Here is a 14,664-nt window from a genome sequence, read left to right on the forward strand (position 1 = left end):
CCTCAGAAATCGCAGGTTAACAGCAGCTCAGATTAGAGACCAGGTCAATGCCACACAGAGTTCTAGCAGCAGAAACATCTCTTCAAGAACTGTTAAGAGGAGACTTTGTGCGGCAGGCCTTCATGGTAAAATACCTGCTAGGAAACCACTGCTAAGAACAGGCAACAAGCAGAAGAGACTTGTTTGGGCTAAAGAACACAAGGAATGGACATTAGACCAGTGGAAATCTGTGCTTTGGTCTGATGAGTCCAAATTTGAGATCTTTGGTTCCAACCACCGGGTCTTTGTGCGACGCAGAAAAGGTGAACGGATGGACTCTACATGCCTGGTTCCCACCGTAAAGCATGGAGGAGGAGGTGTGATGGTGTGGGTGTGCTTTGCTGGTGACACTGTTGGGGATTTATTCAAAATTGAAGGCATACTGAACCAGCATGGCTACCACAGCATCTTGCAGCGGCATGCTATTCCATCCGGTTTGCGTTTAGTTGGACCATCATTTATTTTTCAACAGGACAATGACCCCAAACACACCTCTAGGCTGTGTAAGGGCTATTTGACCAAGATGGAGAGTGATGGGGTGCTACGCCAGATGACCTGGCCTTCAGTCACCAGACCTGAACCCAATCGAGATGGTTTGGCGTGAGCTGGACCGCAGAGTGAAGGCAAAATGGCCAACAAGTGCTAAGCATCTCTGGGAACTCCTTCAAAATTGTTGGAAGACCACTTCCGGTGACTACCTCTTGAAGCTCATCAAGAGAATGCCAAGAGTGTGCAAAGCAGTCATCAAAGCAAAAGGTGGCTACTTTGAAGAACCTAGAATATAAGACATAATTTCAGTTGTTTCACACTTTTTTGTTAAGTATATAATTCCACATGTGTTAATTCATAGTTTTGATGCCTTCAGTGTGAATGTACAATTTTCATAGTCTTGAAAATACAGAAAAATCTTTAAATGAGAAGGTGTGTCCAAACTTTTGGTCTGTACTGCATATATATATATACGAGTATATATATAAGATATATATATATATATATATATATATATATATATATATATATATATATAGAATAGATAGGTAGAATAGATATCCTATAGCTATTTAATGTCACAAGCCCCCTACATATAATAAACTAGCACCCTTTAGTGCCTTTCATGTGCCACTAAAGGGTGCTAATCTTTGTTTCACCTAATAAATAATTAAATAATTAAAAAAAATGATGTGAGGTCCCCCCTATTTTTAATAACCAGCAAAGGTGAAGGACACAGCTGTGAGCTGAAATCAGTCTGGGAATGCCATGGTTATTGGGCACTTCCCGGATTAAAAATACCAGCCCTCACCTCACCACCTCAGAAGTGGCATCACATTAAATGCACCAATTCTGGCGCTTTGCCCAGCTCTTCCGAATTGCCCTGGTGTGTTGGCAATTGGTGTAATGGTAGTTGTCAGGGTTTCACAGCGATGACACCGGGGAGATCACGCAATATCTCGCCGATGCCGTCACGCTGTCAGGATTTTGTCAGGGATACACAAGCACACAATCCCGACTACTCACTACGTAGCTATTGGCAAGCGACCAGTGAGCGTATGGCATCACACCTCGGATTCCAATGCATGGAATATGTGTATACGCCCCCCGCATGGTCACTGTCAGCTTCACGATAGCCCAATTATTATTATTCTCTGACACCACCGGACAGATTTGAAATATAATCCAGGACTGGCCGGACGCCTGTGTTCTGGGAGCGTATGGCTTCGGGGGAGGGAATGATTACAGGACAAAAGAAACACAACTATTACATTTTATATTTAATCCAAAAGAGAGGCAGTGTTTAGGAAAGATATACAAGACTTTACGAAAGGGACAACACAATAGATAAGCAGTTACACAAAATAATAAGGATTAAAGCAGAAACTTACTATACGATAGCTGAGATGATTCAGTATAGGTGGAGGGGAAACACTCCGCTTGATTAGACTGTTATCGAACAGGATCCGTTGAATATAAAAATATATCCCGGAATGAATGCTCATTGTTAATATCTTCTTAATATCTCCCTGACAGTAGTTGGGCTTGATGTCAACTGTGATTTGTCACTGTGTCATCTGTGATTTGTCACAAATTTGTCTGTTAATTGAGAAAAAAAAATCGCACACTCACATTGCGCTCACATGATATACAGCATGGCATATGCAGGACACTTGCATTACATTCGTCCAACTTTTCAGGATGAACATCAGAGCAATCTTTTAAACACTGATGTGAGCGAACCCTTAAACTTATTGTATCTCCTCTATGGCATCGTGCTAAATGTCTTGACGCTGATGAGACATTATTACGTTTTTTTTTAATACTATCAGAAATATGTCTACAAATTTTATACTTTTAACGTGCAAAATGTGCAGCTGATGAAATATATCACAAATGAGATATTACAAATGATGAATGACTGTTAGTGATGAGCGAGCACTAAAATGCTCGGGTGCTCGATGCTTGGGTCGAGTACATTGGAATACTCGAGTGCTCGGTCTGAGCAACGAGCCCAATGTAAGTCTATGGGAAACTCGAGCATTTTTCAGGCGGCTTTCCCCGGCGGTCTGCAGAGGGCCTAAAAATTGCCCAAATCGATGGGAACACTGCTCAAATGACATGGGAACAGCATGGGAAAGACCGCTGGAAGCATTTCTGACTACCAGGTCACTTCTGTCAACAAGTTTGTCAGAGATATTACACCACTTTTACGGACTCACAATAAAACATACAAAAACAAAACCAAAATGGATTTTCCTGGGAAATACTGTATGTTAAGGAACATCCTTTCCAGGGTAATGACTTGTATATAAAGCAAAATACACTGTGTTCCAAATTATTATGCAAATAATATTTTCTCAGATTTTCCCAAATTACCTATATTTATTGCAGTCATTGTAATTTTCCAGTCAAATAACTATTAGAGTACAATTGAAAGGTTTTTGTACAAACTGCCTATGATAACAGTATATTTTTAAAAAAATAAAACACTCAAACTGCACTCAAAATGCATGCTCCAAATTATTATGCACAGCAGAGTTTTCAACATTTTCATTTTAATAAAGAACAAAACAATGGTCATTTTTGAAATTATAAGCATTAGCAGGTTATTACAAACTGAAATCAAACAGTTTTCAACTCAAAACTTTATTCTAGGTGATGTAACATTTGCACATAGGACCCCTTGTCCGAAAGGAGCTTCTGAACTCTCTCATTCATTGAATTTGTCAGGTTTTGGATGCTTTCTGCTTCAATTTGTTTTGCATGAGGACAGAATACCCTCCCAGAGCTGTTGCTTAGATGTGAACTGCCTCCCGCCATCATAGACACTCCTTTTGATGATGCTCCAGAGGTTCTCAATGGGGTTGAGGTCAGGGGGGCATGGGTGCCACGCCATAAGTTTGTCCCCTTTTAGGCCCACAGCAGCCAGAGATGCAGATGTGCTATGTGCAGCATGAGACGGGGCATTATCATGCATGAAATGATCTCGATGGTCCAGATGGATGGAGTGGAGGATGGCTGGTTGATGGACACCCCGTGCAAACACGGCTATGGCGCCAACAAGGAGGAGGTGAAGTAATGTTTTGGGCTGGAATCATGGGGAGAGAGATTGTTGGCCCTTTTAGGATCCCTGAAGTGGTAAAGATGAACTCCATAATGTATGTTGAGTTTCTCAAACAGCACTTCCTTCCATGGTTCAAGAAGAAGAACCGTGCATTCCGCAGCAAGATCATTTTAATGCATGATAATGCCCCGTCTCATGCTGCACATAACACATCTGCATCTCTGGCTGCTGTGGGCATAAAAGGGGACAAACTTATGGTGTGGCACCCATGCTCCCCTGACCTCAACCCTATTGAGAACCTCTGGGGCATCATCAAAAGGAGTGTCTATGATGGCGGGAGGCAATTCACATCTAAACAACAGCTCTGGGAGGGTATTCGGTCCTCATGCAAAACAATTGAAGCAGAAACCATCCAAAACCTGACAAATTCAATGAATGAGAGAGTTCAGAAGCTCCTTTCGAACAAGGGGTCCTATGTGCAAATGTTACATCACCTAGAATAAAGTTTTGTGTTGAAAACTGTTTGATTTCAGTTTGTAATAACCTGCTAATTCTTATAATTTCAAAAATGACCATTTTTTGGTTCTTTATTAAAATGAAAAGGTTGAAAACTCTGCTGTGCATAATAATTTGGAACATGCATTTTGAGTGCAGTTTGAGTGTTTTATTTTTTTAAAAATATACTGTTATCATAGGCAGTTTGTACAAAAACCTTTCAATTGTACTCTAATAGTTATTTGACTGGAAAATTACAATGACTGCAATTCATATAGGTAATTTGGGAAAATCTGAGAAAATATTATTTGCATAATAATTTGGAACACAGTGTAAATAACCAAAAACAAAAAGGCTCCTCCACACCTTGGGCTATGTTCACACGTAGCGTTTTTGATGCGTTTTCTCATTTTTCCATTGCTTTCAACCAATACAAATGCATTTACCAGGAAATGTCATTTTAACATTTTACAACCTTATCTGGCCATGTGGTATGTGAGATATCATCAGACACATCGTGTTTCATTTATGAAGGAGGGACTCTGATAGTCACAAAGCCTATTTTTATAGGGCCATCAGGCGGCCTTTACTATTCTTAAAGGGCCAGCAGTCGGCCCTCACTATTCTTAGAGAGCCATTAGCCGGCTATGTTTTATTGTTCCCATTACTAAAGAGTGGGTCTCCTATACTGTTATTGTGTATGCAGTGAGTGGCAGGGCTGCCCAAAATTTGGACGCACCCCAATACCACTTTGAAAATTTGGATGCACCCCAATACCCCTTTTAAGAGACTTAGAGGAGGGCCTCCTGAAAACAATGTTCCCATTCTTAGGAAGTGGGTCTCCCATTGTGTTTGCCTATGCAGTGAATGAAAGGGTTGCTAAAAATGGGGAGGCACTCCAATGCCCCTTGGAAGAGACGTGGAGGAGGGCCTCATAATAAAATGTTCCCATTATTAGGAAGTGGGTCTCCCATTGTGTTTGCTTATGCAGTGAATGCAAGGGTTGCCAAAATTGGGAGGCACTCCAATGCCCCTCGGAAGAGACGTGGAGGAGGGCCTCATAAAAAAATATTCCCATTAGAAAGGAGCGGGCCTCCTATACTTGTAATGCCCATGCACTAAGTGTATGGGCTGACAAACATTTACCCCTGGGGGGTATACATGAATATACTGTATAAAAAATTTTTTTTTACTGCATCATAAACACCCTTTAAAAAAATTATGTTGGTGTTGCATCACGAGCCACAGTCACCATGGTGATATGGTATTCGAGGATGAGGAGAAGGAGGAGGACAAGAGCAAATAGCCAAAATCAGGAAGTGTATACCCATGTGTGGGTGTGAAAAGGTGCATGGGAATACACCTCCCAAGAAAAGACACTAGATTTGAGTTTATGTTGCACTGCTATCATTCGGTGGTGTTGAGAAGTCTGGCCCAATCTAGCCCTTGTTCATTTTTATAAGGGTCGGCCTGTCAGCATTTTCAGTTGACAGGCGGATGCGCTTATCAGTTATAATTCCACCAGCGGCACTAAAAGCCCGCTCTGAAAATACGCTGGTGGCAGGGCAGGCCAGGACCTCCAAGGCATAGAGAGCCAATTCATTCCACGTATCCAGCTTGGATACACAATAATTATAAGGCACAGAGGAATCACGGAGGACGTTGGTACAGTCGGCAAGGTATTCCATCAGCATCTTCCCAAACTTTGCACTCCTTGCTTGAGTACCCCGCGCCTCAGGGCTTGTGTGATGGGAGGGGCTGAGAAAATTCTCCCACAACTTTGACAGTGTTCCCCTGCCTCTGCTGGATTGAAGTTGTGTCTTTCTCGCCTGTACTCCTTGGTTGTCCAACGAAGTGTGCCCTCTGCCGCCAGCGTTTTCAGATGGGAATTTTTTTAATAATTCCGCAACAAGGGCCTTCTGGTACAGCTCCATTTTTGTAGACCTGTCCGCCTCAGGAATAAGAGATATAAAGTTCTCCTTGTCGCATGGGTCTAGAAGTGTCACCAACCAGTAATGACTGTCACCCAAAATTTTGAGAACGTGAGGGTCATGGGAAAGGCAGTGTAACATAAACTCAGCCATGTGTGCCAGACTGCTAACAGGCAAGACTTCCGTGCCCTCACCAAGAGGATGACTGACCATGCTCTCCTCCCCCTCTTCCTCCTCCTCTCTGTCCTCTGGTCATCCACGCTGAACAGACGGTATGACAGCTGTGCAGGTAGTACCGTCTATAGCGCAAGAAACTAGCTCCTGTTCTTCCTCCTCCTCTTCCTCATTGTCACCCAATCCACGTTGGGATGAGATGAGGCTGGGCTGTGTGTAATCACCCTGTATGGTTCCTTGCTCCATCTCATTGTGCTTCACCTGCAATGCATCCTCTTTGATTGTGAGCAGAGAGCGTTACAGAAGACAGAAAAGCGGAATGGTGATGCTAACTATGGCGTCATCGCCGCTCACCATCTTGATGGCGTCCTCAAAGTTTTGGATGATGGTACATATGTCTGACATCCATGTCCACTCCTGAGGTCTTATGTGTGGAGTCTAAACTGAATACCAACGGCCTTGTTGATGCTGGTACTCAACAATTGCCCTCTTCTGCTCACAAATCCTTCCCAACATCTGCAGTGTAGAGTTCCAACGCGTGGGGACATCACACACCAGTATGTGAGCCGGAAGCTGCAAATGATGCTGAAACACGGCAAGGGCGGCGGAAGCTGTAGCTGACTTTCTAAAATGGGCACACAGGCGGCGTACTTTAACAAGCAGATCCAGGAGCTCCGGAAAGGATTTGTGAAACCACTGAACCACGAGGTTAAGCACATGGGTCAGGCATGGTACGTGTGTGAGCTCGCCTCACCTCGCCTCAGAGCCGCCACGAGGTTCCAGCCATTGTCACACACGACCATGCCTGGCTGTAGGTTCAGCGGTGTGAGCCACAGATCTGCCTTCTCTTTCAGAGCTGTCCACAACTCTTCAGCATTGTGCAGTTTGTCACCTAAGCATATTAGCTTCAGCACAGCCTGTTGCCGCTTGGCCGAGGCAGTGCTGCAGTGCTTCTAGCTTGTGACTGATGTGGTCATTTCGGAGATGGAGGCTGGAGAGGAGGGGAAGGCTAAGGAGGATGAGATGCAGGAGCTGTAGACCGTGAGAGCAACCCTGATTGACCTAGGGCCCGCAATCCTTGGCGTCGAGAGGACGTGTTCCGTCCCAAGGGCTGACTGGGTCCCGGCTTCCACTATGTTAACCCAGTGTGCCGTCAGCGAGATGTACCGTCCCTGCCCACAAGCACTTGTCCACGTGTCCGTGGTTAGGTGGACTTTCTCGGTAACTGCGTTTTTGAGGGCACGGCTAATGTTTTGGGACATGTGCTTTTGTAATGTGGGGACGGCACACCGGGAGAAATAGTGGCGGCTGGGGACCGAGTACCGAGGGACGGCCGCTGCCATCAGGTTGCGGAATGCTTCCGTCTCCACAAGCCTAAAAGGCAACATTTCGAGCGCAAGCAGTCGTGAAATGTGAGAATTTAGCAGTGTGGCCTGTGGGGTGTTGGCTGCGTATTTGCACTTGCGTTCCAAGGACTGGGGTATGGACAACTGAACGCTGCGCTGGGACTAGGACGTGGACGTGCTTCCTGATGCTGCTACTTGAGAGTGTGCAACGACAGGTGCAGGGCAGGAGGCATCTTCGCATGCACCATGGACAGGGGATTGGCTTACATGCACAAGAGTGGAAGAAGCAAAGGTGCCACCCGCAGACACTGTTCCTGGACACTGGGGTTCGGCCCACAAAATCGCGTGCTTTGCTGCCATGTGCCTGATCATGCTTGTGATGGTTAGGCTGGTCTTTTTGCCACCCCTGCTGATGCTGGCCTGGCAGGTGTTGCAAATGGCCTTTTTGGGGTTATCGGCAGAGTCTTTAAAAAACAACCAGACTTGGGAAGACCTAACAGTTGTACTGGCAAATTCTTCGTGTTGGTGTTACGAGGAACGGTTGCCTGCCTTCTGTCTGCGGCCACCACACTGCTTCTTCCTGCCTATTGGGGTGCTCTGCCTCCCTCCCCCTGTGTGCTGCTGTCCTCATTCTGCATGTCCTCCTGCCAGTTTGGGTCAGTTACTATATCATCCACCACCTCCTCTTCCACTTTCGCACTCTGGTCCTCCTCCTGACTTTCTGACAATTGTGTCTCATCATCGTCCACCTCTTGTGACACTTTCCCACTGTCGCCTTCATGTGACCGTGGCTGCTCAAATATTTGGTCATCGCTACATGCGATCTCCTCTTGCCCCACTTCAAGTGGACCGGGCGAGAGGCCCGAATCTATAAATGGAAAAGTGAACAGCTCTTCAGAGTATCCAAGTGTAGGATCATTTGTCTCTGGGCACTCAGCATGGTGGGAGGAAGTAGGATCAGGATGAGGAATATGCGGTCCAGACTCATGGCTACTGAGACTTGACCATGTGGAAGACAGGGTGGTGGTGGTGGCTAAGTGACTGGAAGCATTATACGCTATCCAACCAACAGCCTTTTGACACTGCTCTGGGTTCAATAGTGGTGTTCTGCGGTCCCCTAGAAATTGGGACAGGAAGGTCGGGAGAGAAGATGTGGGTGTTTGTTGTGGCACAATTTCAGCTTGCCCACGGCCTTGTCCTCGGCCTCTGCATGCACCATCACCATCACATCCAGTTCCCCATCCCTTGCCACGTGCCTTGCCCATTTTAATTGGAGGACAATATCTTTCACGCTCACTACAAATGACTGAATTTGGAGCGAACTTATATGTGAGCTGTGTGACGGAGAAATCACAGTTTTAAATACCTGGCCTGTAGGTAACTATTTTGAACAGCAAACTGGTGTCAATTGCTTCACTGACACACTGAAACAAATTTTTAATGGAGGCCAGAAATGGCAGTATTTTCTGAAAATGTATATGTGATCCGTGTGATGGAGAAAACACAGTTTTAAATACCTGGCCTGTAGGTAACTATTTTTAACAGCAAACTGGTGTCAATTGCTTCACTGACACACTGAAACAAAATTTCAATGGAGGTCAGAAATGGCAGTATTTTCAGTGCAATTATATGTGATCCGTATGACGGACAAACCACAGTTTTAAATAGCTGGATTTTTAGCGCTGTAATATGAAAAGGACCTGGCTGTATTCTGCAGTGCCAACAAGCAAATGGCGCAGAAAAATGGTGTTCTCTGGATTGCTTTTTAAGCAAATAATGAGAATTAAGATCCAAAAAAAAGTATTCCTGTCCCTGAGACCTGGGCCTTTGTCTAGAAATATCTAACAGCAGCAGAAGGCAGAATTGGAATGGAGGCTCTTGTGCTATATGACTGCAGTCTGCTATATACACTGCCTGCCTGCCTATATACCCTGCCTGCCTGATATCTCTGCAGATGGATTAGTCCTCAGAAGGACTGTTTGATAAGATGGATATGTGTAATGTACGGGTTTTCTCCCTACACTACCTAATACACAACCAAATCTCTCCCTAGCTCAGCAGCACCTCTCCCTACACTGTCTGATCCAGAGTGACTGTGACGAGCATGGTCTTATATAGACTTGATGACGCTGTGCAGCCAGCCAATCACTGTAATTCCCACAACCAACATGGGTACGGCATTACAGTATGTGGCAGGCAATCCCTGCATGTTGATTGGCGCTCTAAAGAGCACCAAACATGCAGGGAGGGGACCCGAGCATCAGCCCGAGCATCTCGCAAGTACTCGGCGAGCTCCGAGCATCTCGAGTACTGAGATGCTCAGGCGAGTACCGAGTACTTGCGAGTATGCTCGCTCATCACTAATGACTGTATATAACATATTCTGTTGTCATTTGTAGAAGATAAAGTTTGAGTTCTTTTATATATTTACAGTTTTCATGTGTTATCTCCACATCAGTAACTTCCTCTAGTTTGCAACCACGTTGAATACTCAGCTTTCAAAATGACTGGATAATAATTTTGTGAAATTTTGTGTCTGAGGTATTTTTTTGTGTTACTACTTTAACAAATAATACTGTCGGTTACTCTTATTTTGCTAAATTTTGATATAGATTCATAAACCAAATGCTATTAATCTGAGTCAATGCTATAAGTAATGATAAAATGTATCTGTTAACCTGCCTGTTTATTTTTCTTCTGGTTATGTGTTAATCCCTTGGCTCTATGTGATGCATATACAGTGCCTTGGAAAAGTATTCATACCCCGTGAACTTTCCCACATTTTTTCAAGTTACACCCACAAACATTAATGTATTTTATTTGAATTTTAAGTAGCAAGTTTTTGTGAAGTGTTTAGGAAATGATACATGGTTTTCTAAATATTTGAAAAATAGAAATCTGAAAATTGTGACGTACATTTGTATTAAGCCCCCCCTGAGTCATTACTATGAATGACCATCTTTTGCTGCAATTATTGCTGCAAGTCTTTTGAGGTATGTCTCCATCAGCTTTGCACATCTAGATATTTTTGCCCCTTCTTCACCCTCTGTAGCTCAGTGAGATTGGATAGAGGCATCTGTGAAGAGCAATTTTCAAGTCTTGCCACAGATTCTCAGTGGGATTTAGGTCTGGACTGTGACTTGGCCATTCAGACACATAAATGTGCTTTGATCTAAACCATCCTTTGTAGCTCTGACAGGATGTATAAGGTTGGTATCGTACTAGAAAGTGAACTTACGCCCCAGTCTCAATTATTTTGAAGCCTCTTACAGGTTTTCCTCCAGGAGTGACTTGTATTTAGCTCCATCCATCTTCTCATCAATTCTGACAAGATTCCCTGTCCTTGCTGAAGAAAAGCCTCCATGCAGTATAATGCTGCCACCACCATGTTTTACGGTGAGGATGGTGTTTTGAGGATGATGTGCAGTGTCAGTTTTCCACCAAACATAGCATTTTGCATTAAGCCCAAAAAGTTCTACTTAGTCTCATCACAAGGCTTTTTGTAAACTGGAAACGGATGGTCTTATGTCTTGCAGACCACAGGCTCAAAGGTTCAAACCCAGATGCATTATATGTGCATTGCAATTTTCATGTTTATATTTTTTAAATATTTAGAAAACAATGTATCATTTTACACTTCACAAATACTTTCTACTCTGTGTTAGTATATTACATAAAATCCCAATAAAATACATTTAAGTTAGTCTGTGTAATGTGAAAAAGTTCACAGGTATGGATACTTTTCCAAAGCACTGAATCTTCCATGGGCACAAAGTGATGTCTAAAAATTGAAATCACCCTACATCACCCCATCCATAAAAGTTTAATCCATCAAAATAAAAAAGTATGGTAAATGTTATAAAAATAAAAAAAATTGAAACACTTTTTTTTAAAAAAATGTAATAAAAAGTGATCAAAACTTTTAATAAACTATCAATAAAAATTAAAATTCATTACGCAAAAAAATAAGCCTTTACACAGCTCTATTGAGGAAAAAATAAAAAAGTTACAAATACAGATGTGAAAAAAAGGGTGTCAAAAAAACAATTATTTTTTTACAAAATAATAAAAATACCTTACGAGTTTGATATTGTCATATTCATACTTGCCATGTTGTCGGGCCATTTTTACCACAAAAAGAATGTCATGAAAACGAAAGCCAAAAAACTTGGCGGAATTGCATTTTCTTTCCTCGAACTTTCATTCCAATTGGAGTTTTCTGTACATAACATGGTAAAGTGAATCATGTAACTCTACAACTCATTCCAACTCATTTGGCTATGTCGGTGGAAAAAGATGGAAAACTAAAAAAAATTAGAACTCTTGGAAAAAGTAACAAAAGAAAGAATAATAAATAAAAAGAGCAGAAAATTAGCAAGGAGTGAAGAAGTTAAAAATGCTTGTGAAAATGCTGTTATTAACCCTTGGATGCACTTGCTATTACAATGCAAAAAAAATGTGTGTGTAGGAAGCCTAGAGGAACGTAATTGTACTTTTTGCATATTTTTTAATTTAGTGCTGCATAGATGTGTTATATCTCCACAACCTTTAACTCTTGTAGATATGAAGAAACCGAACATCTCTGCATGTATACAAAATGGCACAGAAAAAACATATGTCCTAATAAACTGCACAACTCCACGCAAACCAAAGAAGGGCAGAATAGCGCACTTTTCTCTGTATTCTGGATCAGTTCTGCCTGAAGATTTGGCTGTTTACGAAAGTTCCCCAGAGGGGACATTTAGAGTTCCCGATCTCACCGCAGTGTACAGATGTTCTTATGCCTTACAAGTAGAATCTCATCTCATTGAATCACTGTTCAGTAAAAAAGTTATACCTACAACAGTAACACAAAAATGTAAAGGTAAGAGATAAGTAAATCATAGCTCTTTCTATGTACCATGTCAACTGTTGATCACATATATACAACAGCGTGCATGCACTCTGTGATTTCTGGCACTGACATTCTGGTGTCTGCTGATCTACTATATAATTGTCTTATCCCGTCTGTCTGTCTGTCTGTCTATCTGTCTGTCTGTCTTTCTGTCTGTCTGTCTGTCCTGGAAATCCCGGGTCGCTGATTGGTCCGGCCACGGCCAATCAGCGATGCGGCATTTCTGAAAAACATGGCGGCCGTTAGCGGCTCATGTGCGGCACAGAGGTCAGCGGCGATGCAGCCAGGAGAAGCAGCCGGCTACTCACAGCATAAGTCCCCCGACCGCAGTCACTGCTGACCTACATGCGGCTATCGTTGGGAGATCAGCGGCTACGGCCGCTTATCTCCCGAGGACAAGTGTGATGCCCCTCCCCTCCTCTCCCCTCCCCTCTCCTCTCCTCTACCCTCCCCTCTCCTCCCGTCCCTTCCCCTGCTCGATCAGGACCCCGGCACCCGGAGTCATACTTACCCCTCCCCTCCTCTCCCCTCCTCTCCCCTCCTCTCCTCTCCTCTCCCCTCCCCTCTCCTCCCGTCCCTCTCCCCGCTCGATCAGGACCCCGGCACCCGACGTCATACTTACCCCTCCCCTCCTCTCCCCTCCCCTCTCCTCTCCTCCCGTCCCTCCCCTCTCCTCCCGTCCCTCCCCCCACTCGATCAGGACCCCGGCACCGGCGTCATACTTACCCCTCCCCGTGCCTCCGCAGCAGCTCCTGTGTCTTACGCTGATGCTCTGTGACATCTCAGGTCAGAGGGCGCGGTGACGTCTTTACACCGCGCTCTCTCCTGACCGGTCACAGCGCACAGCGTCAACATGCCGGCTACGCTGGAGTCCAGAGATGCAGCTGAGAAGGGAGGTGAGTATTGGATTTTTTTTTTTTGTATGGGGCCATAGGGAACCTGCATGGGGCACTATGGAGGGATGGATATACAGGGGATATGACTTCCTGCATGGGGCATTATATGGGGGGAGAGGTGACATCCTACAAGGGGCATTATATGGGGGGGAGAGGTAACATCCTACATGGGGCATTATATGGGGGAGAGGTGACATCCTGTATGGGGCATTATATGGGGGGAGAGGTCACATACTGCATGGGGCATTATATGGGGGAGAGGTGACATCCTGCATGGGACATTATATGGGGGGAGAGGTCACATCCTGCATGGGGCATTATATGGGGGGAGAGGTCACATCCTACATGGGGCATTATATGGGGGAGAGGTGACATCCTGCATGGGGCATTATATACGGGGGATGTGACTTCCTGCATGGGGTATTATATACGGGGGATGTGACTTCCTGCATGGGGCATTATATGCGGGGGATGTGATATCCTGCATGGGGTATTATATACGGGGGATGTGACTTCCTGCATGGGGCATTGTAAAGGAGGGTCGGGAGACATATGCTAGAATACCCGATGCGTTAGAATCAGGCCACCATGTAGTATATCCATAATTAACAATAAGTCTGGGGCTAAATGAGAACTATGGCTCTGATGTGACAAAAATTTTCCGGCCAAAGATCACTATGTGTCACCGCTATATGGCGGCGCAATATAAGTGAATAGGGTCGCATTGCAACCCCAATGGTACTGCAAATGTGAAAAACAAGTCGCAAAGGACCCACTTAGGTCCAATTTTTCGCAACTTGTTTGTCACTGTACTATGGAGACGCAATACGGGTCTTGGATATAGCCAAAGTTGCCATGTAGCCCTAGTCTATTAGTCAAGCCCTTAGCTACATGTGGAGTCTCTACCTGAAACTATTACATTAATATATAATTACATCCAGGGGAGGTATTATTACTATTTTTAACAAATGACGAATATATCCTCTCCATTGATAATTGTTGTAAAACATATTTCAAGTAGTAAGTTTTTAATCCCATTTTCTATTTGTCGTTCAATGTGTGGGATAAATATTATGATATGTTATTAGTTCAGACTACTATTTGTTCAGACTGTACTTGATGAATCCAAATGTGTTTATTTATTATCAATTTTTTTTATTGGGAAAAGAGGGTGGGTGAACTTTTATATATCAATGATTTTATAATTATTTGTGAAAATAATTTTAGAAATATTATAAAAATAGACTAAAAAGCAATTCCTGCTCACCCTTCCAATGCAGAACCTGGTACTGTGCATTGTAGAGCATTGCAATAGTCAGCAGAATGGGTTTGG

The 14,664-nt window shown here is 43.8% G+C and overlaps 1 protein-coding gene across 2 annotated transcripts in view; it reads left to right on the plus strand.

Annotated features, from left to right (window-relative positions):
- Positions 1–14,664, plus strand: part of LOC141173173 (uncharacterized) — a 213,610-nt gene that overhangs the window by 119,377 nt on the left and 79,569 nt on the right. For both annotated transcript variants that reach the window (XM_073657806.1, XM_073657805.1), the window contains exon 4: positions 12,103–12,405. In XM_073657806.1, the coding sequence (XP_073513907.1) occupies positions 12,103–12,405 (303 nt within the window). The remainder of the gene's footprint in view (positions 1–12,102; positions 12,406–14,664) is intronic.

The sequence above is a fragment of the Phyllobates terribilis genome, unplaced genomic scaffold (assembly GCF_046119375.1).
Source record: "Phyllobates terribilis strain yellow unplaced genomic scaffold, ASM4611937v1 Scaffold_12__6_contigs__length_324123572, whole genome shotgun sequence".
Classification (NCBI taxonomy): domain Eukaryota; kingdom Metazoa; phylum Chordata; class Amphibia; order Anura; family Dendrobatidae; genus Phyllobates; species Phyllobates terribilis.